Genomic DNA, 27,216 nt, shown 5'->3' with positions numbered 1-27,216 from the left:
CAAGTACCCCGCCCTCTGTGAGCACCACCCCCTGCACCTCTGCCTGCACCCTTTCCTGGTTACTAGACCCTCAGCCCTCTGGCAGCCCTAGGGAAGTTCTTGGGTTCCTCTTTGTATGTACCCTGACTCCCCAGCCACTGCTTTGGCCCCCTAAAGAGGAAGACCCAAGGCTCATTACTTTTGACTTTCAAGACAAAATGCCCCCCTCTCTGAGGGACCTGGAGCCTCGATGTGCAGGATAACACACCCAGGCCCGGGCCCCGGACAATGAGAATTCCTGGGCAAGAGCGCGCTGGTACCAGGATGCCTCAGGAGGCCAGAGATCAGGGTCCCCAGGGTCAGCAGAGATCAGAGGCCTGGGCCACGGCTTGATCACATGCTCAACACACAGGCATGCCCTGACCCGCTTGCCCCATTTCACTCTCTCCTCTCAGAAAGGAAGGCAACAGATGCTCAGAGCCCCAGGTGTGCAGACACTGAACTGGATATTACAAGGGGGAAAAATCGTACAGAAATAGAAATACTGCAGTGAGAATTAGAAACCAAGGTATCTGCCCTAAATACAACATTAACCAACATTTATTTACACTGAGCAAAAAGCACTTTTCACATATAGTATCTCACTGGCTACATCAACATTAAGAAGTAGATATTGATACCCTTAGTATTCAGATGATGAAACAGGCTCAGAGAATTTGAGTGAGCTGCTTAAGATCACACAGCTGGCAAAATTGGAACTCACACCCAGGTCTTCTCACCCCAGATCCATGCTCAGCCAAAGCAGGAAATAATTTAAGGATTAAATGTTTATTGAATGAATGAAGTAACAAATTGGTGCAAATGAGTAATAATCACTTATTCACACAGTTTTGTCTCATTTAATCCTGACGACAGCCCTGAGAAGTTCCATAGGCTCTAACACACAGGCGGAGGTTAACCAATTTCTGATACTCTGAAATGTAGGTTAACCAGTTTCTCCAAAGCCACCCAGGAAGTGGCAGAGCTAAAACAAGAACCATAGGTCTTTGATTGTCAATTTCCCCCCTAGAAACCCAGCAGTTGTAATAATTGCTCCAGCGCTTAACATAACGCCAAACACACAGGACCCGTTACCCTCGAGTGGATTCCGACTCATAGCGACCTTACAGGACAGAGTAGAACTGCCCCGTAGGGCTTCCAAGAAGTGGTTGGTGGTTTCGAACTGCCGACCTTTTTTGGTTAGCAGCCGTAGCTCTTAACCACTGTGCCACCAGGGCTCCAGACACACAGGGGACACTCAATAAATACTTGCTGAATAATTGGAAGAATGAATGAGACAGTGAACGGAATCAGTGTCCGATTGTGAATGGGGAAGGGAATTTAAAATCTGACGCACTCTTACAAGTAAAGGATTGTTAAAACAATTATCTGGATCACTTTGTTCCCTCCTCTCTTATCCCCCTCCTCCACTGGAGATGGAATTTCTCCTCCCAACCTGGCTAATTCCATCCGGGGAAGGAGGGGCTCTTCCAGGTGCCGAAGACCCTCGCACCTGCGCCCCTCCCCCACGCCCCTGCCGGCTCCTCGCATTGAGCGGGAGACCGAGGCACGGGGGCCCGGGAAGCCGCCATTGGGAGGGTCGTGGGAGGAGCCCGGAGGGAACAGGGGGGCCGCGAGGGGGGATGACGGCGGCGAGAACCCCAGCGGGGCGGGGCAGGCCCGCACGTCCTGGCCGGGCTGCGGCGGAGCGAGCCTGGCCAGCTCTGCAGAAGGCGGCGGCTAGCTCTCCGGGCCGGTCACATCCCGCTGCAGGGGCTGCTGGAGCAGCCGCACTGCCTCCCGCACCGGGGACCCAGGCCAGCGGCCAGGCCGCGTCGGCAACGCCCCCTGCTCAGGGCAGCCTGCGCGGCCCGTCCGAGCCCCGGGCGCCGCAGACCCGCAGCCCGTGCCCGCTCCGCCTCCGCCCCCGGCTCTCAGCTCACGCCTGTGCTGCAGCCCAGCCGGGCCCGCGCCGGGATGGGGTAGGGGCAGCGCCACGGAGTTGGGCGATGGGCCGCCCTCTGGGAACCGAGCAGCCCCCGGAGGCCTGACAGACCGCGAGGACCGGCGGAGGTGGGTGTGGGCCGGCCAAAGCCGCGCACTGTAGGGGCGCCCCGGTGATGCGGGGGCGGTCAAGGCGTGGAGATAATGTGAGTTCTGGGGCTGCTGTGCGCCGTGGGGAGCCGGGGCGAGCTGCTGCCCACTCGTGCTTTCTGGGCAGTCCTTGACACCCCCCCCCCCGACAACTCCTGCCACCTCTAGGAGCCCCGCCTGGATGTCAAGCGGATGCCCCAGTGCCCCCAGCGGACTCGGTGGGGACCATGGCTTCGCTGATGCCCCTCTCCCCATATCTCAGCCCCACGGTCCTCCTGCTGGTCAGTTGTGACCTGGGCTTTGTGCGAGCAGGTGAGTAAAGAGGGTTGGAGGGAAGGATGGAGGTCAACCAGAACTAGCCTGTCGGTGAAGCCTATTAACCTATTAACACGCTGGCACCCACAGACCGGCCTCCTTCTCCTGTGAATGTGACAGTCACTCACCTCAGAGCCAACTCAGCCACTGTGTCCTGGGACGTCCCAGAAGGCAACATCGTCATTGGCTACTCCATTTCCCAGCAAGTATGGGTCTCCCCTCTGCTCCCCCGGTCTGTGTCCCTGGCCCTCTGAACAGTTCTTCTGTTGCCCCGTAACCCCCATCCCCTCCTAGAGGTAGGGAATCGGGAACTGGTGTTTCCTAGCTCAGGCTGCCCTTTTCACCTCACTCCCTTGGAGTGCTTGGATGATCAAGAGTCCTGGGTCAAGCCTTCCAGCCTGGGACTGGGATGAGGCTGTCCTCCTCTCCCATCATCTCCCTGCAGCGCCAGAACGGCCCAGGGCAGCGTGTGATCCGAGAGGTGAACACTACCACTCGGGCCTGTGCCCTCTGGGGCCTGGCCGAAGACAGTGACTACACCGTACAGGTCAGGAGCATCGGCCTAAGGGGAGAGAGCCCCCCAGGGCCCCGGGTGCACTTCAGAACACTCAAGGGCTCTGACCGGCTACCATCAAACAGCTCAAGCCCAGGTAAGGGTCTGATCTATTCCTTGCTCCCTAAAGCTTTGGATTTGCTGTTTTTTGTTTTTTTAACCTGGCCTCTAGCCCCTCTTATTTACTTCCCCAAAGCAAGCAACAGTTTAGCTTAGATGAACAGAAGGATGATTTAATTCATTGTACTGCCAGGGAAGGAAGGAAAAGCAGGTAGGCAAGGGAACAGGTATAGACAGGCTGGTAATGAACCGTTTGGGGGAATGGCTTTAAAGATTCCTTCTCCCCAACCTCAGATGACAGCAGCTGTGGCCTGCATGAGTGAGCACCTGACCTGCAGCCCTCTTCTTTTTCAGTCTCTAACCACCTGTCCACCAATGGCTTCCTCCCAGAGGAGCTATCTTATAACTCCATAGGCAACCCTGTGATGGGTCTACCCTGACTGTGATCCCCAGCATCTCCATCCTTAACTGTTTATATAGATATAGCTCTCTAGCGGCTCCCTAGTAACCTGGAGACTGCCTCCTCCCTTCTCAGGTGATATCACAGTGGAGGGTCTGGATGGAGAGCAACCACTGCAAACGGGGGAAGTGGTCATCATTGTGGTAGTGTTGCTTATGTGGGCTGGTGAGTAAGCAATGGACAGGGGACCAGGGACTGAGGGAGTGGGGCTCAGTGAAGGTGGGAGGTGACAAAAGTTATCAGAAGAAAAGGGAATGAGAGAAATGGAGTGAAGAGATGCTTGGTTGAGGAAGATAATCAGGGGAAGTCTGAAGAGAGGGAAAGTATGCTGTTGGCAACCCAGAGAGGAGGATTGAGAGGGCGGTGTGCTTGTGCATGGGCACCAAGAATTCAAAGATTTTCTTCTTGAATTTCTAGAAGCTGTGTGGGTATCTTGCTGCCCTTCAAGGCTGTGATTGGGGAAGTCAAGATCAAGGCTCAGATTTGTATTGTTGCCATTTCAGGTGTAATTGGGCTATTCTGCCGTCAGTATGACATCATCAAGGACAATGACTCTAACAACAACCCCAAAGAGAAGGGGAAGGGGCCAGAACAGAGTCCTCAGGGAAGACCAGTGGTGACAAGACAGGTGATGTGGGGGCCAGTGGGGGTGGAAAGGGTGATTTTTGCCCCTCAGGAGCATCCAGGAAAGGGAGAAGGCCAAAGAGGGGGGTAGGAGAAGAGGGAGAATGGGAAGTCTGGGATGGAGGAGGCTGGAGAGAGGGGTGGCACCTATTACTTTACTGAAATTACAAACTCAAACCATTTTCTTTCACAGAAAAAGTCACCGTCCATCAATACCATCGACGTATGACTGACAGAAACAGAACCAGAAAAGACATGCACTAATGACATGGGAATGGGGATGGGGTCAGGGAAAGCCAAAGGTGATGATCTGCCCAAGACTAGGATCCCACAGTCTCCCAGAGGGTAATGACACTCCCACAATCTCAGGCCTGGTACCCATCCCCTTTCCCCTGTGAGCAGGGCCAGAAGGTAAGTTAGAGTCTGCACCCCTGGACCTGGGGAGTAGATATCAGATGGGATGTCTCCTCCCAGCCCCCAGTCCAGGGGAGAGTCACTTGTTCAACCCTATCCCATTAGACCCCAAATAGGGGCCCCATTTCACCTACATCAGGACTTTCAGCATCCCCAGCTGCCCCTACATTTTGCTTCTGGGTCTCAGAGAGGGGTGTTTCTGAGGGTAGTCCCCCTCCCCCAATAAATGAAAGGCACTGTCTGGGCCTGGAGGCAGATGCTGCACTACACTACTCCAATGTCTTCCAAGGAGCCTCAGGTGCTCCCCCTCTCATCTGGCAGCCCCACCAGCTGCTGGTGATCTCACCCGTTGGACATTTTTCCAATAAACGTTCTTGGACAAACTGGAGCTAGCTGTATGGTATACTGTATAGTATGCTGAAGACATTTCCCCACCTTTTCTCTCTCCTGACTGTGCAAGGGCCCCTCACACCAACAACTTGATGAGAGCAGAGTCTCATTGTAAGATGTTTGCTTCAATTCTCCAGCCTAGAATGGGTGGTGGAGGCCAGGAAGAGGGGTGTAGAAAACCAGAGCCCTAGTTCATTTTGCTTTGGTGCATGAGAAGGGGGAGGGGGATATGGGAAGGATGTAAGTTCTTCCCACACCAGTGGCAGCTAAGGCTATTTCACATGAGAAGGCCAGTAGCCTTTTTATCTTCACTACCCATGTTGGCAGCCCAACTCCTCACCATTCATTCTTCTGCCTCTTCATCAAACGTGGACAGAAATGGGACTGAGCAGTATCTTGGGAACTAATGAAAGAGCAGCTGTACAAATGGATCTCTTGGTGCCATGTGCTTCTCTCTGTGGATCCCTGCCCCTCTGTTTCCCTGCCTTCGTAAACTTGTGTCTCTGTCTCTGTTCAGTTGGTCAAAGTCACTAATAATAATTGTGAAGTGTAAATGAGTTTATATTCAGGCTCTGCCACTTTGTCCACAAGAGAATTCTGGAAATAAAACTGAGGGGTTTGGACTCCCCTGTGAAAATAATTCTAATTTGGGCTCTGACCCTCTGGGGCCTACTTGTTTCCTGTGAAAATAGAGACTGTCCTCGACTCTCTCCTAATTTCCAAGGGGGCTTGGTGGCAGTGAAAGAAATAACCCGTTGACATTTGTAACCACTGTGGAGGAAAAGGTTTCAGGAGCCAGACTCTGTTTGGACAGCTTTTGGGACACTTTCCAGAGGGTTAAGGGTCTCCCAATTTGGGATCATTCCAGAGGAGGTTTTATGAGTAATTCTCCTTTTCCGCCTCTGTCTCTCTAGTGTTACAAGAAATTAGACCAGTAATTCTGGAAAGGACTCTAGCTACACAATCCTAAAATTAAGAAGTCGCTATCTTTTTCTACTTAACCAAGCTTTAACTTCAGGTATCCCAAGACTTAACCTATCAGGTGAGCCAAGCTCTGGTGTGCCCTCCACCCTGAGCCATAAAGGCATCCTGATCTAAGGAGCAGTCTTCAATTCTCTGTCTCCCTATTTGGAAGTAAGACACTTACTTCTGCCTGGCCACCGGTTCCAGAACACTCTCCAGAAGACTGTGGACATAACATAATTTCTTGGGATAGGAGTGTTACAGGCTATAGTGGCATGGCATGGAAATAGGGAGCTAGGACTTGAGCCGGAATGTAAAGGATATTTAAATCCACCAGCTGTGGGTTGAATCCCCAGTTCAGTCCTTTCCTGGCTATGTTAGCTTGGAAAAGTGACACCCCTAATCCCGAGTTCCTGTTATGTAAAATGGGAATAGTGGTATTATCCCCTTCAAAACGTGGTTTTGAGATTAAATGAGGTAATGCATATAAAACACTTGGCATAGTACCTGGCAGACACATACTTAGTATTCACTGTTAACTACCATCTTTATTAGCCTTGTGATCCCGTGCAAGTCATATAACCTATTTGAGTTCAATAACGTCAACTATGAAAGGCATATAATAGAAACTGCCTTGCTTTCCTTCTGGGTTGTGAGGAGCAGAAGGGAACGCACTCAGCCGCGCGCAGTGCCCGTCAAAGAACGGGAAAAACTACGATTACGTAGGAGCCAGAGTTCGCGAAGCCTTGTGGGCGTGGCTTGGTCTTGTAGGTTGCAAGCCGTGACGGGATTGGTCAAGGAGAGGGTTCATCACGCCCCCTCGCGGGCCGGCCCCAGACCTCATTGCGCTTGCGCACGTTCTATGTTTTCGCGACGAACCTACGTGTTGACCTTGCGACGGGTGTTACGCTCTGGTCGCGTCTCCGTCAGCGGCTGTAGCTGCGGCTGCGTGGCGGGTTGTCCAGGTAACCGCAGGGGTTGTCGCTGTCTGGTGGCATCTGAGAGACAGGTGTTCGTCATGCAGCTGAAGCACCTGAGGACCCTGCTGAGCCCTCAGGTGAGGAGTTGTGCGCCTTTTTCTTATGCCGCCGCTTTAAGATCCTAGAAAAGTGGGGGAAGTGAAGTTTAAGGATGTTGAGCTCCTACTGTGTGCATAAGACTATGAAGGGTATAAGGATGATTCGAACTCTGCTCTGTCGATAGTATTCAGTAGGAGCTTGCGTACGAGGCCCCCGTGCTGGGCCTGTTAAAAAAAAAAAAACCGAAGTTATTCTTCCTAACTTCAAAAGGCTCATACACAGGGAGAGGTGCACATGTAAACAGCGAACATAAATCTGCACAAAATTAAACAAGCGCGATATAGAGGGAGTGCAGAAAATTGAACGGTACGTTCCAATGGGGAAGATCTCAGGATTCAGAGAAGTCAGGGCACTAGCGGAGGAACCCTGAAACCTGGTGGTAAGAAGCTGGGTTTGAGGGTTAGGAAACCCGACATCAAGTCCCAGTTCCACCGCCTTTTTAAACAACTTGATCACTCTGACTTTAGTTCTTACTGCATAATTGCTCTGAGCACTCACCCAGCTTCTTTATTTGGCAAATGGGACTAATAATAATAGCAGTCGTAGGAGATTTGGGGGAGAATTAATTGAAGAACTTTGCAAACTAAAAAGCAGTGTGAAAATTGATAGACAAAAAAGGAAGGACATCCAAATTGAATGGACAAAATAATGCTCAGCTAATAAGATTAATATCTGCCATTGTTGTTAGGTGCCATCCAGTCAGTTTCGACTCATAGAGTGACTCTGTGTACAACAGAACAAAATACTGCTGGGTCCTGTGCCATCTTCACGATCATTGTTATGCTTGAGCCCATCCTTGCCTCCACTGTGTCAATTAATCTCGTTGAGGGCCTTCCTCTTTTTCACTGACCCTCTACTTTAGCAAGCATGATGTCTTTCTCCAGGGACTGGTCCCTCTTGATAACATGTCCAAAGTTATCTGCCATTACTGAGTGCTTATTATGTACCAGGGCAGCATCAGTAAAGAAGTTAGAATTGTGGTCTGTGGAATTAGACATACATGGATTTAAATCTTGCTTCTGCCGTTTAATAACCTTGGGCAAATTACTTGACCTTTTTGCCTCAGTTTCTCCACCTATAAAAGGGGATAATAATAGCACCTATCCCAGAGATACAGGTTAAATGAGATAATGCATGTCAAGCACTTAGCAAAATACCCAGTCATGCTAAGTACTTGTTAAAAGTTAGTTGTTATTATTATTCTATCCCGTACCTCATTTAATCCTCGCGAAAGTTCTGTGGGGTACAGACTGCAGAGAAAGGAGAATTAATTGATTATGGAAATCAGGAAAGCTTCACAGAGGATGTGGCATTTAGAGACTACAAGGAAATTAGAACAAAAGAGAGATGTGCTCATTTCTCAGTAAACTGCACCCTGAATCTGTAATTAAAAAATTCCTTTACCCTAATGGAACAACTGGAAATGAAATTGTCCTTAATCTTTCAAAATAAGATGATGTCATGATGCAGCGTAGGCTGAATGCCCAGGATTGGGCAAAATGCTGAAGCAGGACTATCAGCAAAAGTTGTTGAGGAGCCCTCAGCCCTTCTAACCTAATGTAATCAAGAGTTGAAGAATGGTAATGGTGGTGGTGTGACTATTTTCTGACTCTGTTTTGAAGATTTTGATGAAAAGAACCTTAAACTTCTGACTCTGGAAGTTGGCAATAAAGGGGAAGATAGCAGTATGTTAAGCCAGTGCTGTGCAGCCAATTAATCACAGAATTAGAGCAAAAGGTAAAAAAAAAAAAAAATAAAAAAAGTTTTAAAGGAGGGAAATCCTTAGTGGCAGAACCACAGAGGACTAGGGCTGGTGGTGGGAAGAACAGACATGATGTGAATAATTCATTGGGCTCCTGGGAAGTGAATAGTTTAAAAAAAGTGGCATTGTCCATCCTAAGCCTCAATTATGGTTATTTTACTCCCCACTCCAGAAATTTTCACTCTCTGCTTCTTTCCTGCCAAATAAGCCCTAGTTTTCCTGTTTTACCTCCTGTATTCTCCTATTTACAGCACAGTTTCAGCTAAACTAAATTACTGCTTCTTGACTAGAACTTGCTTTTGCTGATGCTCAGATAATTTCTCCCACTCAACTGCATCCATTCTTCAATGGTAATTGATCAGTTAAATATAAAATTATCTCAGACTTAACCCAAAATATTATAGCGTTTTATATGTACCTCTTGTGGGTCTTTTCCTGTTCGCACCATCTTAGTAGATCCTAAACCCTTTAAGGGTGGGGATGATGTTTTGCTCTTTATATCCCACTCAGCCCCTAGCCAAGTGCCTCTCTCAGTAAGGTGCTCAAAAAATATTAATTGAATGGCTAAAGATCAAAACTTATCAGGCCAATTGATTTATTTCAATAGTCGAGGAAACAAGAAGGCCACTGCAGAGACGCCTTGGTACAGTTGAACCATCACCTCTTAGTGCATTTGCATTATGGGCCACTGGAAGCATTCTCTTCTCTCAGTCCAGTGTCTGATGGCCTTGGAGACCAGGATGGGCTGCAGGTTTCTCTCTGTTTTATGGAAGGACCACGGCAGGAAGAAGATTGGCGAAGTCACACCAGAAGTAATGGAACTAGGAATATTTCTGGCATTCTAGACCGGTACCTGGGTTTACTTTTTTTCCCTTTGCCTCTGCAGGATGGTGCTGCAAAGGTCACCTGCATGGCCTGGTCCCAGAACAATGCCAAATTTGCTGTTTGTACAGTGGACCGAGTGGTGTTGCTCTATGATGAACATGGGGAGCGGAGAGATAAATTCTCCACCAAGCCAGCTGACATGAAGGTGAAGAGAGTACTCCTGTGTACCTTAACCTGTTGATGGGACCTCTCAAACCTGGAAAACTTCCTAACCCACTTCCTAGCCCTGGGCATAGGAAATGGCCCACCCCTCCTCTTCCAGGATACTTCCCTCAACCCCACTGTAGTCACACATGCACCATTTCTTCTCCTTTCTCTATAATGTACACTCATTACTTTTTTTTTTTTTTTTTGACTCTTAGTATGGCAGGAAGAGCTATATGGTGAAGGGCATGGCTTTTTCTCCTGATTCCACTAAAATTGCCATAGGACAGACTGACAACATCATCTATGTCTACAAGATTGGAGAAGATTGGTGAGGCTAGAGACTGAGAGATGGGGTGGCTAAGAAAAGAAGGGGAAGGCAAGAGAAATGCCTCACTGGGGAGGAGGAATAGAGAGGATGAGAAGCCAGGCTTGGGCGTGGAAGGCCGAGACTTTCTGCAGTCTACTGTGTTGCTTCTCTGCCGTTGCCTGTCCCACATGTTCTGCAGTTCCGTCCCTGGAGGAATCAGTCTAAGATCAACAAGGAGGCCCTGTGAGATCCTGGGGAGCCCAAAGTGGTGTTGTGTCTTTGTTATTGTTCTAGAGCTCTTATGTGTCCTTTCAGGGTTCCTACAGAATGGTAGGAAACACTTGTGGGCCAGGGAAGGTATCTCGCCTTTCTTCCCTTACCCCAGCATCATATTTGGGAATTCCTTTATGGAAGTGGTTTTTAACATGCTTTCCTCCCTTTTATCTGGCAGGGGTGACAAGAAAGTCATCTGCAACAAGTTCATCCAGACGGTAAAGTGCAGACCAATCCCTGGAGATTAGGGTGAACAAACACGTGTCAATATATCTGCTTACCCAAGTGTTGCATTTTCTGTCTGTGTCTGACTTTTCATATGGCAAGGATGGTGGTGACTGGCTGCTCTTCCTATTCTGCTTTCCTCCTCAGAGGCCAGTTGAGGAGACTAGGGTGGTGCATGTGGTGAGGTAGTTCAGGGGGTTAGAAATATGCTAGTCCACACAAACAGGGTTATCCTTTTTACTATTTCTTTCATACAGAGTGCTGTTACTTGTCTGCAGTGGCCAGCAGAGTACATCATTGTCTTTGGACTGGCCGAGGGGAAGGTAAAAAAGGGAAGGAAACACAGGAGAGGTAACGGGTAGGGCAATAGTTTTGGAAAGTAGTTAATCATCTCCCTTAGGGTCAAGTTGTGTACTGGGAGAGCGTACACAGGGACCTGTTTTGTTTTGTTTTTCTTTTCCCAGGGCCTAAATGATATTGAAAGTAGCCTAACCAGCCTTGTGTCCATTTTTTCATTTTCAGGTTCGTTTAGCAAACACTAAAACTAATAAATCGTCTACCATCTATGGGACAGATTCTTATGTGGTGTCATTGACAACAAAGTGAGTAAGGAAGAGTGGTATCACAAGAGCTTGGAAATACAAGAAAAAAGCTATAGGAAGTCTGGACTGGGAGATCATAGTGTGAAAGATGGGAGCGGGGAGGATTGGTAGCAGAAACCACAGTAGGGCAGCGTTTGGCAGAGAAAGAGGATTTCCCTAGTGAGACAGAATAATCACTTTCTTGTATTTCTCTCCTCTCCTCCTTTTCCCCTCTTGCTTTTTTTAGTTGCTCTGGGAAAGGAATTCTTTCTGGTCATGCAGATGGTACCATTGTTAGGTATTTTTTTGATGATGAAGGCTCTGGAGAGTCACAGGTATGAGTAAAGGATGTTCTGGGATAGGGGATGAGGAAATGCCAAGAGCCTGCCTCGAGGAGGTGGGCTATCTGAGGAATGTAGGCTGAGGTGCTGAGGGTAGGGAGGCTAGACGAGTGACATCTTGGGGAGGGCAGTGGGATGGGGCTGATTGGATGCAGCCACAGAGAGGACTTGTGTCTAGGAGGCCAGAGCTTAATATTCATGGGACGAGGTGACTCCAGCGGAAGAGACCTTGAGACAAAGGGAAATAAAGACTGTTAGGGGAATGAAAGGTGAAAACGATTCCAATTTATGTAAAATATATATTTATGTGTAGAAATTGATAGGAAAAAATTTAACAGTTTACTCTCGAGAGAAAAAAGGGAAAGGATAAGAGATAAAAGGGAACTTTTGTGTTTCATTCGGTATAATTCTCGTCTGAATAATTTACATTGAGACTTACTTGTGTAATAATTAGTTAAATTTAGCTCTCTTTAAAAAAGGAGCCATTTGCTCTCTGTGGGCCTAGACAGTGTTGGTTGATGTATAGGAAGTCTCCCTTTTGGGGGCCTTACTCGGTACAGATTAAAGATCTTCCAACACACAGGTATGTTGGCGTTTCCTCTAGAGCAGAAGGTCAGTAAATGTTATATATGACATATGTATATGTGACGTATACGTATTAGTATGAGACAGTTTGTGAAGCCTTCAGGAATTAGGATTAGGAATTAGGAAAACGTTGGGAGGAAAATTTCTGCAGGGTAGAATGGTGAGAGTGAGTGTGTGGGGTGCCAGGAATGAGGAATTTCCGAGGAACAGTCCTCAGAGTCAGAATGATTGAAACCCTCTACTTCTGTCTTAGGGGAAGTTGGTTAACCACCCATGCCCACCCTATGCCTTGGCTTGGGCAACGAACAGCATCGTGGCTGCAGGCTGCGATCGGAGGATTGTGGCCTATGGAAAGGAAGGCCATGTGCTACAAACTTTTGATTACAGCCGTGACCCTCAGGAGCGGGAGTTCACCACAGCTGCAGCAAGTCCTGGTGGCCAGTCTGTTGTGCTGGGGAGTTACGACAGGTGGAACAACTCGACTTACCAGTCGCATCTTCTTCGTGCTTTTCTTGTATACGCCCTGTGCTTTAGCGCAGTGGTCGTCAACCAGAGTGGGAGACTGAGTCAGAATCAAGTGTATGCTGTAAAAGATTCTCAGGAGATTTTAATTCACTTTTCTTTTCGTGCTCCTGTGGTCCGTTGGCCCATTGGCCCACTGGTAGTCCCAAAATGCACTGTGCTCTTGTTTTGTCTCTGTGCCTCTCCCTAGGATTCCACGGTAGAATTTATCACCACCTTCTTTGTGTTCCTGTTGCCCTCCTTAACAGACCACTGGCTTAGTGTTTATCACATTATGTTACAGTTTCAAGGTTGTGTCTGTCTGGGTAAATTGAAGAGTCTTTGAGAAGAGAGCTATCATTCAATTTTTTATCTCGAGATTAGTACCTGGTATATAATATATACGCACATTTTTGGTGAATGAATGAATGAGTGATACAGCAGTAGACACACAGCCAAATTCTGGATCCCACCACTTCTTTGGAGTGCTTTTTTTTAAAAATAATTTTTATTGCACTTTAAGTGAAAGTTTACAAATCAAGTCAGCCTCTCACATATAAACTTAAACACACCTTACTACATACTCCCACTTACTCTCCCCCTAATGAGTTAGCCTGCTCTCCTTCCTTCCAGTCTGTCCTTTCGTGACCATTTTACCAGTTTCTAACCCCCTCTACCCTCCCATCTCCCCACCAGACAGGAGATGCCAACACAGTCTCAAATGTCCACCTGATGCAAGTAGCTCACTCTTTTGGAGTACTTTTAACCCTAGCTTTCTTAGACTTAGCTCTCTATCCACTTCAATCTTGTATGTGTTTCTTTATGTTCCTTTCTTCTCTGACTCCTACCATTTTTCTTTTTTTCTTCTGTATTTCTCTCCTCCTTACAGCTCATTTTTTCACCAGTCCTAATTTCCCTTTGTTTTCTCTGCTCCTGTCACTCTTAGTCCATTTTACTTTTGTCTTGACTTTCCCAACTTATTTCCTAAGTCTCTTTATCCTCTCCCACTAAACTCCCTAGCTTGTCTGTTCTTTCTTTTCTTCACTGATATGGCAAAACTAATCTCCTACAGTTACCAATCCATTTTATGCTTTTTCTCAGCCTGCATCTCTTCTAAAAGCCGCATACTTTATTTCAGACTTCGGGTGCTCAACTGGAGCCCTCGAAGAAGCATCTGGGAAGAGGCAAAGCCCAAGGAGATTGCCAACTTGTACACCATCACTGCCTTGGCCTGGAAGCGGGATGGCTCACGACTCTGTGCGGTACGCTACTGGGAACCCCTTTCTGGATTGGTGCTTTTCCCTGAACAAGAAAAAAGCCTGCATTACCCAAAAGCATTCTCTCCTGACACTAGAAACTCCTTTTTTTTTTTTTTTTTTTTCTGACCCCAACCTAAAAATCTGGGATTTAAAGAAGGAAAGAGAAATTCATGCTTTATTGGAGTCCAAAAGAGATGAAGACTTGTACAGGCAGGGCTGATTTCTCACTTACATCTCATCAGCATATGGTGCCCTTGAGTCCTGGGATTGCCACCTCTTTCTTTCCAATACTCCAAAAACTAGCAGCCTTTTGACTGTCAACTCTCGTTTAGATTCTAGAGTCTAGATTCTGAGGGTATCCCTATATGTGCTCCTCGTGTCACTGTACTGCTGCTAGTACCCTTTATGCTGTCGCTTTTCCTTCCAGGGCACTCTCTGTGGTGGGGTAGAACAGTTTGACTGCTGCCTCCGAAGGAGTATTTACAAGAACAAGTTTGAGCTGACATATGTGGGACCTAGCCAGGTAAGCAGCTGATGTCCTGCCACACCTAGACTTTGCCATGGCTCACTCAACCACGTGATGCTTCTCTGCTTTCTGGCCACAGCCAAAACCTTCATCCTCTGGCAGGCTATTCCGGGCAACTCCCTGGCAACCATTCTGCTATCATTCTTCCATATTATTGTAAGAAAGAATTTAAGCAACGGGTACAGAGATAGCCAGTAATTCTCCTTGGTTTAAAACGTCACTGCCCATTACCTGGCAACGGGGAAGTTGATAAATGTGATTACAAAACTGAACTCTGTTGTTTTAGGGCCTCTGAACCTACTATGTGTAATGTTGCAAGCTAGTTTCTTTATTCCTAAACCCGTATTTCTCTTTTCTCTATGTGTATCTTCTTTCCATCCATTTATTATTCATTGGCTCTTTTGTTCTTTTATTTTCTTCACAAACATTTTTTCATTCTCTACTATGTGCCAGCCCTGTTAGACACTGAGAATACAAAGATTGTTATCTGTAAGACTCTGTCCCTTAAAGAAGATGGGCACACCAAACAATAACATAGGACACTGTGGTTTGTACAAAGAGCTACGGAAACAGAGAGAGAGTAATTGGTTTTACCCAGTGGAACTTTCAGAATCACTTGTATTGTGATCCTGTGAGCATAAAAAGAGGTAATGTATGAAATCATTTCATAAACAGTAAAGCCCCATATATATAAATGTGAGGCACCATTATTATTAACAATATTCTAGGCCAGATGAGGAACCAAGATATTAGCTTTGTTTAGCACTGTGGAGGTGGGCAAAGCACAGCATACCCATCCCCCCATTTTGGGGTAGGGGAAGCCTAAGGGGCTCAGACATGTCCCTTATCAAGGTGATTGTGAAGAACCTGTCATCGGGGACGCGTGTGGTGCTCAAGTCTCACTACGGCTATGAGGTGGAAGAGGTGAAAATCCTGGGAAAAGAACGTTACTTGGTGGCTCACACATCAGACACTTTGTTGCTGGGGGACCTGAATACTAACCGACTGAGTGAGGTAGGAACGAAAACAGGAGGGGCAGAGGAATGGGGCATCTTGAGTTGCTACTTCTGGGCAACCAGGGCCCCTGGGTGGGAGATCTTCACAAGAAGTTCTAACATTTTGGTGTTGGGACCTGCTTTCAGGAAATGGGACCTACAAGGTTCAAAATCTTAAGGCAGGAATCACCCTAGTTGGACTCTTTTTATACCACCTCTCAAGAACATAGGGACCATGGCAAAATTTGACATGGCACCTCTTTTGTGTAATGCCAACGCCTCCTTCAACTTCTGGTTCTCTCTTCCTCTCACCCTGTCATCCTTTCAGCATCACGTTGGGTAAATATCCACTTTGTTCCTTATATCTTCTCCCCCACTGACAGGTAGCCTGGCAGGGATCTGGTGGCAATGAGAAGTATTTCTTTGAGAATGAAAATGTGAGTAGAGCTTGATACGCTTTCACCATCTGGACAAGTTTCCCTCTAGTTCCTGTGTAAGAAGGATGGCAGGTGTCAAGGGGTTGGGGAGACAGCAGATAAAGAAAAAGGAAGGATGAAATAGCCAGAGGAACAGAACAAAGAGAAATGAGAGTCACCTTGAATTGACTGTATACTCCCCTCTACTGTTTTCTCTTTTTTCATGGCAACCTTTCTACCATATAACAACCCCATTCTTCCCCAGGTGTGTATAATCTTCAATGCTGGTGAGCTAACGCTGGTGGAATATGGGAGTAATGACACCCTGGGTTCTGTACGCACTGAATTCATGAACCCCCACCTCATCAGGTAACCCTGCAAAAAAAACAAAAAACTGCAAGGTTCTCTAAATCCTTGAAACCCAAAAAAATCCGTTTTTGACTCCTGTGTCCTCAGGTTAATCTGAAAACTTCATCTCATACCCTTCTGTAGAGCACCTGAGAAACATTCCAGCTACCTAAAGCCATTTTAAGGATCCCTGGTGGTGCAGTGGTTAAAACGTTTGGCTGCTAACCAAAAGGCCAGCGGTTTAAACCCACTGCCTGCTCCATGGGAGAAAGATACTGCAGTCTGCTCCTGTAAAGATTAAAGCTTTGGAAACCCTCTGGGGCAGGTTCTACTCTGTCCTGAAGGGTCACTATGAGTCGAAATTGACTCGACGGCAGTGGGCTTTAAGGCTATTTTGTCTTACCTCACCCTTCTTGTTTCAGTGTTCGTATTAATGAGAGGCGTCAGCGAGGAATGGAAGACAATAAGAAATTGGCTTATCTTGTTGATATCAAGACTATTGCTATAGGTGAGTAAGACTTACGATTTTAATAAAATAAATGTTTATAATGCATTTCCATATCACAGAACCATATTCAGTGGAGATCCCAGCAACCTGAGAGGCCTCAGGTAAATACATAATCCCACCAGCGGATATATGATATGTTTAAATCCTTATTTGTGGGTCTATATCTAAATGGATTTCTTCTGTGAATTGCCAGTTCATAGATTTAAAGATACATATACATGCTTGTCCGTATAATTCTTTATGTCTATAAGCAAATATCTTAGAGCTGGCAAATACAGTAGAGAAGAACCATTAGCAGATTTATAAATTTTCCTGTTTAGACTTCATAGACTCATAGACTCTTAGAATTGGAATGGGCCTTATTTTTGGTATAGTTTGTCATTAGTAACTGGTAATGACAGAAACTTCATTTGCACTTCATGAATGTTTGCATCCATAAATTTTATATATTAGTTTTTTATCATGAAATGTTTCAAACACACAAAAAGTATAGAGAATAACAAACTCCTCTGTAGTGTAGCTGTTAAGATTGGGGCTCTGGAGTCCAACTGCCTCACTTCTCTACTTGCTACCTGTGTAATCTTTCTGTACTTCAGTTTCCTCATCCACAAGATAGGGATAGAAATAGAACCTAACTCATATAAAAGGTAGTGCCTGATGCATAGGAAGTACCACTTGTGTAGCCATAACCAGACTGTGTCAGACCCTAACATTTTGTTATACTTAACTTGGATCTTTTATTTCTTCTCTTGTTGATGGACATGTAAGTTGTTAATTTTTCACTGTTAACAATGCTTCCAATTTTTAAGGTCTATACCTAGAAGTGGGATTGATGAATCATTTGGGAAGTAATTATTTAACTCGATTAAATATTTCCAAATTGCTTTCCAAAGAGGTTGTACCAATATGCATTTGCACAGAGTTCCCGTTGTTCTACATTCTCTCCAATACTTGAAATTGCTTGACTTCATAATTTGGCTCAATTTGGTGTATTTGAAATGATATTTCATTGTATTAATTTTTTGTTGTTGTTCATTTGTTTGTTGGATGTTTGGATTTCTTCTGTGAGTTGCCAGTTCGTATCCTTGCCCATTTTTAAAACCGGGTCGCCTTTTCCATAGTGACTCAAAGGAGTTCTTTATATACGCACATATAGCCTTTGGTGATTATTTGCATTGTAGATATCTTGTCCCAGCCTGTCTTGTTTTTTCTCTCTTCTTAGACATTTTTAAATGTTCAAGCATTTTTTATTTTAATGTAGTCCATTTTATCACTTTTTAAAAAATAGTTTGTGATTTCTGAGGTCTTATTTAAGAAATCCATCCCTATTCTTCCTATATTTTCTGTTGACATTTTTAAATTTTGCTTTTCACCTGGAATTTATTTTTGTGTATGATGTAGGTAGGGAAATAAATTAATTTTGTTCCATATATTTAACCGTTTATTATCCATTCTTCATCCCCTAATTTGTAATGCCATCTCTGTCATAAATTAAGTTTTCATATGCATATGCGTCTGTTCTTAAGATATTTTTACATTTCATGGATATTATATCTCACGCCAGGTTGGAGAGCTCAGAAATCTAATTATCTATAATGGAAATAATAATATGAGCCAGTAGACCTAAGATTCCAGAGGAATAATAAGTTGTGAGACTTTGGATAAGTCACTTTATCTCTGTAGGTCTCATTTTTATTGGACAGAAAATGTTATTAGACCCCTTTGAATCGCTAATGAAAATCATAGACCCTTTCCCAGAAAAACATATATACACACATAATTTTGTATATAATTACAGGGTGTTCACAGGAATAGGGTCCCTTTCAGCTCTAGCAGACTGATTCTACTTGTAATTGGGGCTTTAAAGCATGGCTTTATCATTTTTCTTTTTAATTAAGGGAAAACTCATTTTTATATTGCTCTTCCCTGTTGTAAACATTAGCTGACATTTGGTCTTTAGCTTAAGTATATATAACAAGGGCAGGCACATTGCTCGTTAGTATTGTAATATCAAAAGTGTTGTGAATGGCCTTTGATCAGTAGACTCTTTGAAAGCATCCCACCAACTCTGAGTAGTCAGTTCGAAATGTAATCGTTTCTTATATTGTCCACAGGATTCAGACCAAACTAAAATATTCATCCTCCGTACTTTTGCACCACCCAGGGCCTTTAACTTTAGTCAGAGCCTCCTTCTATTTTGTCTGCATGCCTTCCCCGCTTTTGCCCTTTGATGCTGTTACATCATAGGCACTTAAATGTGCAGATAACTCCTTGGAGCAAACTTAATCATCAAGGTCATTTCATTTGTTAGCTTTCTTTCACTGGTGTGCTATAACTGGGGCTCATCCTTAATGTGCTCAGTGCAGCCTTCCAGAGGATTTCAGGAGCAGTAGAAACTAGTGGCACAGTAGTTCTGATCTACGCTAAAGCAACCCAAGAGTCTCAGAGAGTAATGACACTTCTTGATGGGTATGGACCCATTGCGTTAACTGTAGAGTTAAAACTTCTACAGTTCTAGAAGAGACTTAGCATCTTCAGTATCCTAGTGAAATTGTGTTGTCTTGGCCATTTGCATTCCACCGTGATATACGCGAGACTAACGAACAGAACAAGGGCATACGGCATGGTTTAAAGTCAGGAAAGGTGTGTGTCATGGTTGTATCCTTTCACCATATTTACCCAGTTTGTATGCTGAGCAAATAATCTGAGAACCTGGACTGTATGAAGAAGAGCTAGATGCAGGTGATACAACCTTGCTTGCTGAAAGTGAAAAGGACTTAAAGGACTTACTGATGACGTTCAAAGACCACAGCCTTCAGTGTGGATTACACCTCAACATAAAACAAAAATCCTCACAACGGACCAATAAGCAACATCATGATAAACGGAGAAAAGATTGACGTTGTAAAGGATTTCGTTTTACTTGGATCCACAATCAACACGCATGGAAGCAGCAGTCAGGAAATCAAACCGTGTATTGCACTGGGCAAATCTGCTGCAAACAATCTCTTTAAGTGCTAAAAAGCAAAGATGTCACTTTAAGGACTAAGGTGTGCCACACCCAAGCTATGGTATTTTCATTCACCTCATATGCATGTGAAAGCTGGGCAGTGAATAAGGAAGACCTCAGAAGAAATGGTGCCTTTGAATTATGGTGTTGGCAAAGAATGTTGAATATACCACGGACTGCCAAAAGAATGAACAAATCTATCTTCGAAGAAGTATAGCCAGAATGCTCCTTTGAAGCGAGGATGGCAAGACTTCATCTCACATACTTTCATATACTTTGGACGTGTTATCAGGGGGGACCAGTCCCTGGAGAAGGACATCATGCATGGTGGAGTAGAGGGTCAGCAAAAAAAGAGGAAGACCCTCAACGAGATGGATTGACACAGTGGCTGCAAAAATGGGCTAAGCATAACAATGATTGTGAGGATTTCACAGGACCGGGCAGTGTTTCATTCTATTGTATGTAGGGTCGCTGTGAGTCGGAACTGACACAGCGACACCGAACAACAATGAAACATTCTTTTTTTTAAAAAAAATATGTATAGTATTTTACTGTTTTTAGTGGAAGTTTACACAGCAAATTAGGTTCCCTTCTAACAATTTCTATACATATTATTCATTGACATTGGTTACATTTTTCACAATGAGTCATCCTCGTTATTTCCATTCTGGTTGTTCTGTCGCCATTAATCTGTTTCCCAGCACACCTTTACCTTCTCATTTCTGCTTTAGGGTAACTTCACCGTTTAGTCTCACACAGATTATTTTTTTAAAGGAGCACAGTACTCGTAGTGATACTGTTTATTTCAAGAGCCAATCTTATTTAGCTGGAAGGTCACCTCCAGAAATGGTTTCAGTTCAGAGTTTAAAGGTTATCTCAAGGCAATAGTCTTAGGGGTTCCTTTAGTCTAACCAGTCAGTAAGTCTGGCTTTTTTTAAGAATTTGAGTTTTGTTCTACATTTTTTTCCCATTCTATCTGGGAACATCTATACTCTCCCTGGTCTGATGCAACATTCTTGAAGTCCAACATATGATTCTAAGGCCAGACTTTTGCTGGCTCTCTCATACCCTGTATAGGATTATGTAGAATCTCTCTTCTTAACCCTGTCTCTTTTATTCTGTAGTGGATCTGGTTGGTGGCTACAACATTGGTACCATAAGCCATGAGAGCCGTGTGGATTGGCTGGAACTTAATGAGACTGGGCACAAGCTCCTCTTCAGGGACCGGAAACTTCGTGTGAGAAGGGTTACTAGGGCCTTCACCATTGGCTGGTCCATAGAGGGTGTGGTACAAAAGCTACTTCCAGGGGGCAGGATAGGGCATAATTTCTTAGAGCTATGCCATTAGTGTAGCAAAAGGCCCAGAAGAATCAACATTAGCTTTGTACCCATTAGCACAACCCGTGATGTGTTACCCTTGAGGAATTTGTATCTTGATGGCACTGAAGTCAAGAGGGAAGGTTTGGAGTGGGTTTGTCTCTTACTGGTCACAAGTCTGTGCCATCTTGAAGCCTCCTTATCCCTGCATTCCTCCTCCTTATGCTTAGTTGACCTTTACTTATACCCACTGCTCCAGTACTTCTCAGCTACACTGATCTGATGGCATTGAAGCTGGCTTAAGGACAGTGCGCCTCCCAGCCCTAATTGATTCTGATCTCAGTTTGGTATCACTGAAGAGCTGAGCATGAAGGGCAAAGAGACAATCTGGTGATTCTTCATTTCAGTGAAAGCCATATCACAAATTTCCAGACCATGTAATTGTATGGTGGCCTGCACTTTTATAATGCAGGCTGGTTACCTTTGGCCCAGAGTTATTCTAAGAATGGAAGTCTGACCTGCAGCTACGTTTAATTCCTAATCTGTGCTGTATTGGTCCTCTCTTATTTGGTCAGAGTCAGGACATACCAACTCAGCGTAAACTTCAAGAGTGGCAGGTCGCTAAGCTTTGAAACTCAGCACGTAGCTGACTAATAGGTTAGCTCACCACATTTCACTATTAGGAAAGTGGTCAAAGTCAGAAGACACCCCATGTCTCCTAATTGTGCTATCTACCTCTTCCTTCTTCAGCTGCACTTGTACGATATTGAAAGCTGCTCCAAGACGATGATCCTCAACTTCTGTTCCTACGTGCAGTGGGTCCCAGGAAGTGATGTGCTGATAGCTCAGAACAGAAACAGCTTGTGCGTGTGGTACAACATCGAGGCACCTGAGAGGGTCACCATGTCCTCTATCAGGGTATGTTGACTATCAGGGTATGTTGATACCAGGGGACCTCAGACGTGGTGTCAAGATGACTAATTAGGGCCCTGAGGAGGCTCAGAAGGTTGCTCGGTTTTCCCTGGTCACAAGCTGTGATCTCTGATGGAGCTGACAAGTAAATGAAGCTTAGACCCCCTTCTTCACAGTGGACTGGCCCCAGAACCATCCTTGTTAAGATTCCTGACATTACATTAGACCCTTGGAGTATGGGTCTCAGTTACAGTGGCCCTGGGAATCCCCCAATCATAATGTGGAGTTCCCCCTAAGCTGGAAGGATCACTGATAGAAGAGGCAGTTCCATATCATCTCTTTGTGTGCCGATTCTGTTATAAGCCATTCAGCGTTCCTCTTCCTTAGATTTCTGATCAAACCCTCTCTCCTACCCCATCACAACATCACATCACACCCAGTCATCTTCCAAAATCTGGGAGAAGTCTTACAAAAACAGAGAAGGGAGTCCCCTGGGCCAGGTTAGAATAACTGGTGTGGGTATAGGTAGAACATTTGGTACTTTCTTTCTGCTGTTTTTGATACCTCTTTTTTTCTCTTTTCTTGCTTCATTTCAGACTGAGGTTGGTTTTATGTCTGTCCCCCCCGCCCCTTTTTTTTTAATACCTTTTTTCTCTTTTGGATTGGAGGTTATGCATTCTATTTCTATAACAGTTACCCCTGAAAGTCTACCTTGTACTTAAATTAGCAAAGCCTAAAGTTAATCACCATCTAACCCTCTCCAAACAATACAAAGGCCTTAAAAGGGTTTAACTTTGATTACCTCCCCTTTGTCATTGTTCTCCAACATTTTAGTTATGACTTTTTTTTAATTCTTCAAGTTAGACATTTTTGTATACAGACAGAATTTATTTAGGTTTACAATCATGGTACCAATTTCTTTGTTCACGTTTTTTTCTGGATTGGCTCTGGAGTTATTTTCTTCTTAAAGACTATTGTTTAGGAGTTTCTTTAATGAAAGCTATTAATGATAAATGCTCTCAATTTTTGTTTACCAGAAAATGTCTATTTTGTCTTGATTCTTGAAATATACTTGGACTTAGTACTTAGTTCTGATTGACAGTTGATTTTTCTCAGCCTTTTATAAATACTGTCCCTCAGAGCAAAACCAGTGCTCAGGGGTCCATTTATATCAATAAATCCACACATACAAAAAGAAGAAAGGGCCAAAATCAAAGAATTATCCCTACAACTGAACAAATAGAAAGAGAGCAACAAAAGAAACCCTCACGTACCAGAAGAAAGCAAATAATAAAAATTAGAGCAGAATTAAATGAAATACAAAACAGAAAAACAGTGGAAAGAGTTAATAAGACCAAACACTGGTTCTTTGAAAAAATTAACAAAATTGATAAGCCATTGGCCAAACTGACAAAAGAAAAACAGGAGAGGAAGCAAATAGCCAGAATAAGAAATGAGATGGGTGATATTACAATAGACCCAACTGAAATTAAAAGAATCACATCAGATTACTACAAAAAATTGGAATCTAACAAATTTGAAAACCTATAAGAAATGGATGAATTCCTAGAAACACACTACCTACCTAAACTAACACAAACAGAGGTAAAACAACTAAATAGACCCATAACGAAAAAGAGATTGAAAAGGTAATCCAAAACTCCCAACAACAACAACAAAAAAAACCCTGGCCCAGACAGCTTCATTGTAGCATTCTACCAAACTTTCAGAGAAGAGTTACCACCACTACTACTAAAGGTATTTCAGAGCATAGAAAAGGACAGAATACTCCCAAACTCGTTCTGTGAAGCCAGCACGTCCCTGATACGAAAACCAGGTAAAGACTCCACAAAAAAAGAAAATTACAGACCAGTATCCCTCATGAACTTAGATGCAAAAATCCTCAACTAAATTCCAGCCAAAAGAATTCAACAACATATCAAAAAAGTAATTCACCATGACCAAGTGGGATTCATACCAGGTATGCAGGGATGGTTCAACATTAGAAAAACAATTAATGTAATCCATCATATAAATAAAACAAAAGAATCACATGATTTTATCAATTGATGTAGAAAAGGCATTTGACAAAGTTCAACACCCATTCATGATAAAAACTCACAGCAACACAGGAATAGAAGGAAACTTCCTCAACATAATAAAGGGCATTTATACAAAGCCAATAGCCAACATTATCCTAAATGGAGAGTGCCTGAAAGCATTCCCCTTGAGATCAGGAACCAGACAAAGATGCCCTTTATCCCCACTCTCATTAAACATTGTGCTGGAGGTCCTAGCCAGAGCAATTAGGCTAGATAGAGAAATAAAGGGTATCCAGATTGGTAAGGAAGAAGTAAAAGTATTTGCACAGGACATGATCTTATACACAGAAAACCCTAAGGAATCCTCAAGAAAACTACTGAAACTAATGCAAGAGTTCAGCAGAGTATTGGGATACAAGATAAACATAGAAAAATCAGTTGGATTCCTCTACACCAACAAAAAGAACATCCAGGAGGAAATAACCAAATCAATACCATTTACAGTAGCCCCCAAGAAGATAAAACACTTAGGAATAAATCCTACCAGAGTTGTAAAAGATGTATACAAAGAAAATTACAAGACACTACTGCAAGAAACCAAAAGAGACCTACATAAGTGGAGAAACATACCTTGCTCATGGACAGGAAGACTTAACATTATAAAAATGTCTATTCTACCAAAAGCAATCTATAAATTTATTGTAATTCCAATCCAAATTCCAACAACATTTTTTAATGAGTTGGAGAAACAAATCACCAACTTCTAATGGAAGGGAAAGAGGCCCCAGATAAGTAAAGCATTACTGAAAAAGAAGAACAAAGTAGGAGGCCTTACTCTACCTCATTTTCGAACCCATTATACCACCACAGTAGTCAAAACAGCCTGGTACTGGTACAACAGATACATAGACCAATGGAACAGAATTGAGAATCCAGATATAAATCCATCCACGTGTGAGCAGCTGATATTTGACAAAGGCCACAAAGCAGTTAAATGGGGGGAAAGACAGTCTTTTTAACTAATGGTGCTGGCATAACTGGATATCCATGTGCAAAAAAAAAAGAAGACCATACCTCACACCATTCACAAAAATGAGTTCGAAATGGATCAAAGACCTAAATATGAAATCTAAAACGGTAAAGATCATGGAAGAAAAATAGGGACAACATTTGGAGCCCTAATACATAAACAGTATACAAAACATTACTAACAATGCAGAAGAAAAACTACATAACTAGGAGCTCCTAAAAATCAAATACCTATTTCATCCAAAGACTTCACCAAAAGAGTAAAAGATTACCTACAGACTGGGAAAAAGTTTTTAGCTAAGACATTTCCGATCAGCATTTGATCTCTAAAATCTACATGATACTGCAAAAACTCAACTACAAAAAGATAAATAACCCACTTAAAAGATGGGCGAAAGATATGAACAGAGACTTCACTAAAGAAGACAGTCAGGTAGCTTAACAGATACATGAGCAAATGTTCACAATCATTAGCCATTACCAAAACCAAAAACCAAACCCAGTGCCGTCAAGTCGATTCTGACTCATAGCGACCCTATAAGACAGAGTAGAACTGCCCCATAGAGTTTCCAAGGAGCGGCTGGCGGATTCGAACTGCCGACCCTTCGGTTAGTAGCCGTAGCACTTAACCACTACACCACCAGGGTTTCCGCATTAGCCATTAGAGAAATGCAAATCAAAACTACAATGAGAGTCCATCTCACTCCAGCAAAGCTGGCATAAATCCAAAAAACACAAAATAATAAATGTTGGAGAGGCTGTGGAGAGATTGGAACACTTACACACTGCTGGTGGGAATGTAAAATGGTACAACCAGTTTGGAAATCAATTTGGCGCTTCCTTACAAAGCTAGAAATAGAACTACCATACGATCCACCAATCCCATTCTTTGGAATATATCCTAGAGAAATAAGAGCCTTTACATGGACAGTTATATGCACACCCATGTTTACTGCAGCACTGTTTACAATAGCAAAAAGATGGAAGCAACCAAGGTGCCCATCAACAGAAGAATGGATAAGTAAATTATGGTATATTCACACAATGGAATACTACGCATCGATAAAGAATAGTGATGAATCCGTGAAACATTTCATAACTTGGAGGAATCTGGAAGGCATTATGCTGAGTGAAATTAGTTGCAAAAGGACAAATATTGTATAAGACCACTATTATAAGAACTCAAGAAATAATTTAAACAGAGAAGAGTATATTATTTCATGGTTACAAGAGAGGTTAGGGAGGGAGGGTGGAAGAGAGGTATTCACTAATGAGATAGTAGATAAAAACTACTTTAGGTGACGGGAAAGACAACACACAGTACAGGCGAGGTCAGCACAACTGGACTAAACCAAAAGCAGAGAAACTTCCTGGATAAACTGGATGCTTCGAAGGCCAGCGTAGCAGGGGCGGGGACTTGGGGACCATGGTTTCAGGGGACATCTAAGTCAATTGGCATAATACAATCTATTAAGAAAACATTCTGTATCCCACTTTGGAGGCTGGCGTCTGGTGTGTTAAATGCCAGCAAGCGGCCATCTAAGATGCATCAATTGTTCTCAACCCATCTGGAGCAAAGGAGAATGAAGAACACCAAAGACACAGGGTAATTATGAGCCCAAGAGACAGAAAGGGCTACATAAACCAGAGACTACATCAGCCTGAGACCAAAAGAACTAGATGGTGCCGGCCTACAACCGATGACTGCCCTGACAGGGAACACAACAGAGAACCCCCGAGGGAGTAGGAGAGCAGTGGTATGCAGACCCTAAATTCTCGTAAAAAGACCAGACTTAATGGTCTGACTGAGATTAGAAGGACCCTGGAGGTCATGGTCCCCAGACCTTCTGTTAGCCCAAGACAGGAGCCATTCCCAAAACCAACTCTTCAGACTGGACTATGGGATAGAAAATAATACTCGTAAAGAGTGAGCTTGGATCAAGTAGACACATGAGACAATGTTGGCATCTCCTGTCTGGAGGGGAGATAAGAGGGCAGAAGGGGTCAGAAACTGGCCAAATGGACATGAAAAGAGTGGAGGGAAGGAGCATGCTGTCTCATTAAGGGGAGAGCAATTAGGAGTATATAGCAAGGTGTATATAAATTTTTGTATGAGAGACTGACTTGATTTGTAAACTTTCACTTAAAGCACAATAAAAATTAAAAAAAATACCATCCCATTGTTCATCATCTTCCATTGTTGTTCAGAGAAGTCTATCAACAGGCCTTTCTGTATAGGTAATCTTCCTCTGGTTGCTTTTTTTCTTTTTTTTTTTG

At 44.0% G+C, this 27,216-nt stretch overlaps 2 protein-coding genes across 4 annotated transcripts in view; both read left to right on the top strand.

Moving 5' to 3' along the window:
• The first annotated feature begins 1,719 nt into the window (after positions 1-1,719).
• Positions 1,720-5,110, top strand: FNDC4 (fibronectin type III domain containing 4). 2 transcript variants are annotated; one of them, XM_049903349.1, is made up of 7 exons: positions 1,720-2,091; positions 2,281-2,424; positions 2,518-2,633; positions 2,873-3,077; positions 3,576-3,665; positions 4,004-4,128; positions 4,318-5,110. In XM_049903349.1, exons 2-7 carry the CDS (start codon positions 2,340-2,342, stop codon positions 4,351-4,353), a joined length of 657 nt encoding a protein of 218 aa, XP_049759306.1. In that variant the 5' UTR covers positions 1,720-2,091; positions 2,281-2,339; the 3' UTR covers positions 4,354-5,110. The 2 variants fall into 2 exon arrangements, with proteins under 2 accessions (XP_049759306.1, XP_049759307.1); XM_049903350.1 differs by lacking the exon at positions 1,720-2,091 and adding an exon at positions 2,093-2,168.
• A 1,644-nt stretch (positions 5,111-6,754) lies between these two features.
• Positions 6,755-27,216, top strand: part of IFT172 (intraflagellar transport 172) — a 36,850-nt gene continuing 16,388 nt past the window's right edge. Inside the window, exons 1-16 of one of the 2 annotated variants that reach the window (XM_049903079.1) lie at positions 6,755-6,948; positions 9,619-9,762; positions 9,980-10,092; positions 10,523-10,562; positions 10,827-10,892; positions 11,092-11,171; positions 11,398-11,485; positions 12,330-12,544; positions 13,716-13,839; positions 14,264-14,359; positions 15,215-15,376; positions 15,741-15,794; positions 16,039-16,142; positions 16,544-16,629; positions 20,764-20,876; positions 21,707-21,874. In XM_049903079.1, coding sequence (XP_049759036.1) covers positions 6,910-6,948; positions 9,619-9,762; positions 9,980-10,092; positions 10,523-10,562; positions 10,827-10,892; positions 11,092-11,171; positions 11,398-11,485; positions 12,330-12,544; positions 13,716-13,839; positions 14,264-14,359; positions 15,215-15,376; positions 15,741-15,794; positions 16,039-16,142; positions 16,544-16,629; positions 20,764-20,876; positions 21,707-21,874 — 1,692 coding nt within the window. In that variant the 5' untranslated portion in view covers positions 6,755-6,909. Of the gene's footprint in view, positions 6,949-9,618; positions 9,763-9,979; positions 10,563-10,826; positions 10,893-11,091; positions 11,172-11,397; positions 11,486-12,329; positions 12,545-13,715; positions 13,840-14,263; positions 14,360-15,214; positions 15,377-15,740; positions 15,795-16,038; positions 16,143-16,543; positions 16,630-20,763; positions 20,877-21,706; positions 21,875-27,216 lie in introns of those variants that run through there. The other variant, XM_049903078.1, reaches the window with a different exon arrangement.

The sequence above is a fragment of the Elephas maximus genome, chromosome 12 (genome assembly GCF_024166365.1).
Source record: "Elephas maximus indicus isolate mEleMax1 chromosome 12, mEleMax1 primary haplotype, whole genome shotgun sequence".
NCBI classification, from domain to species: Eukaryota; Metazoa; Chordata; class Mammalia; order Proboscidea; family Elephantidae; genus Elephas; species Elephas maximus.
Note: the sequence above shows the minus strand (reverse complement) of the source record. Positions and strands in the feature narration are given on the sequence as shown.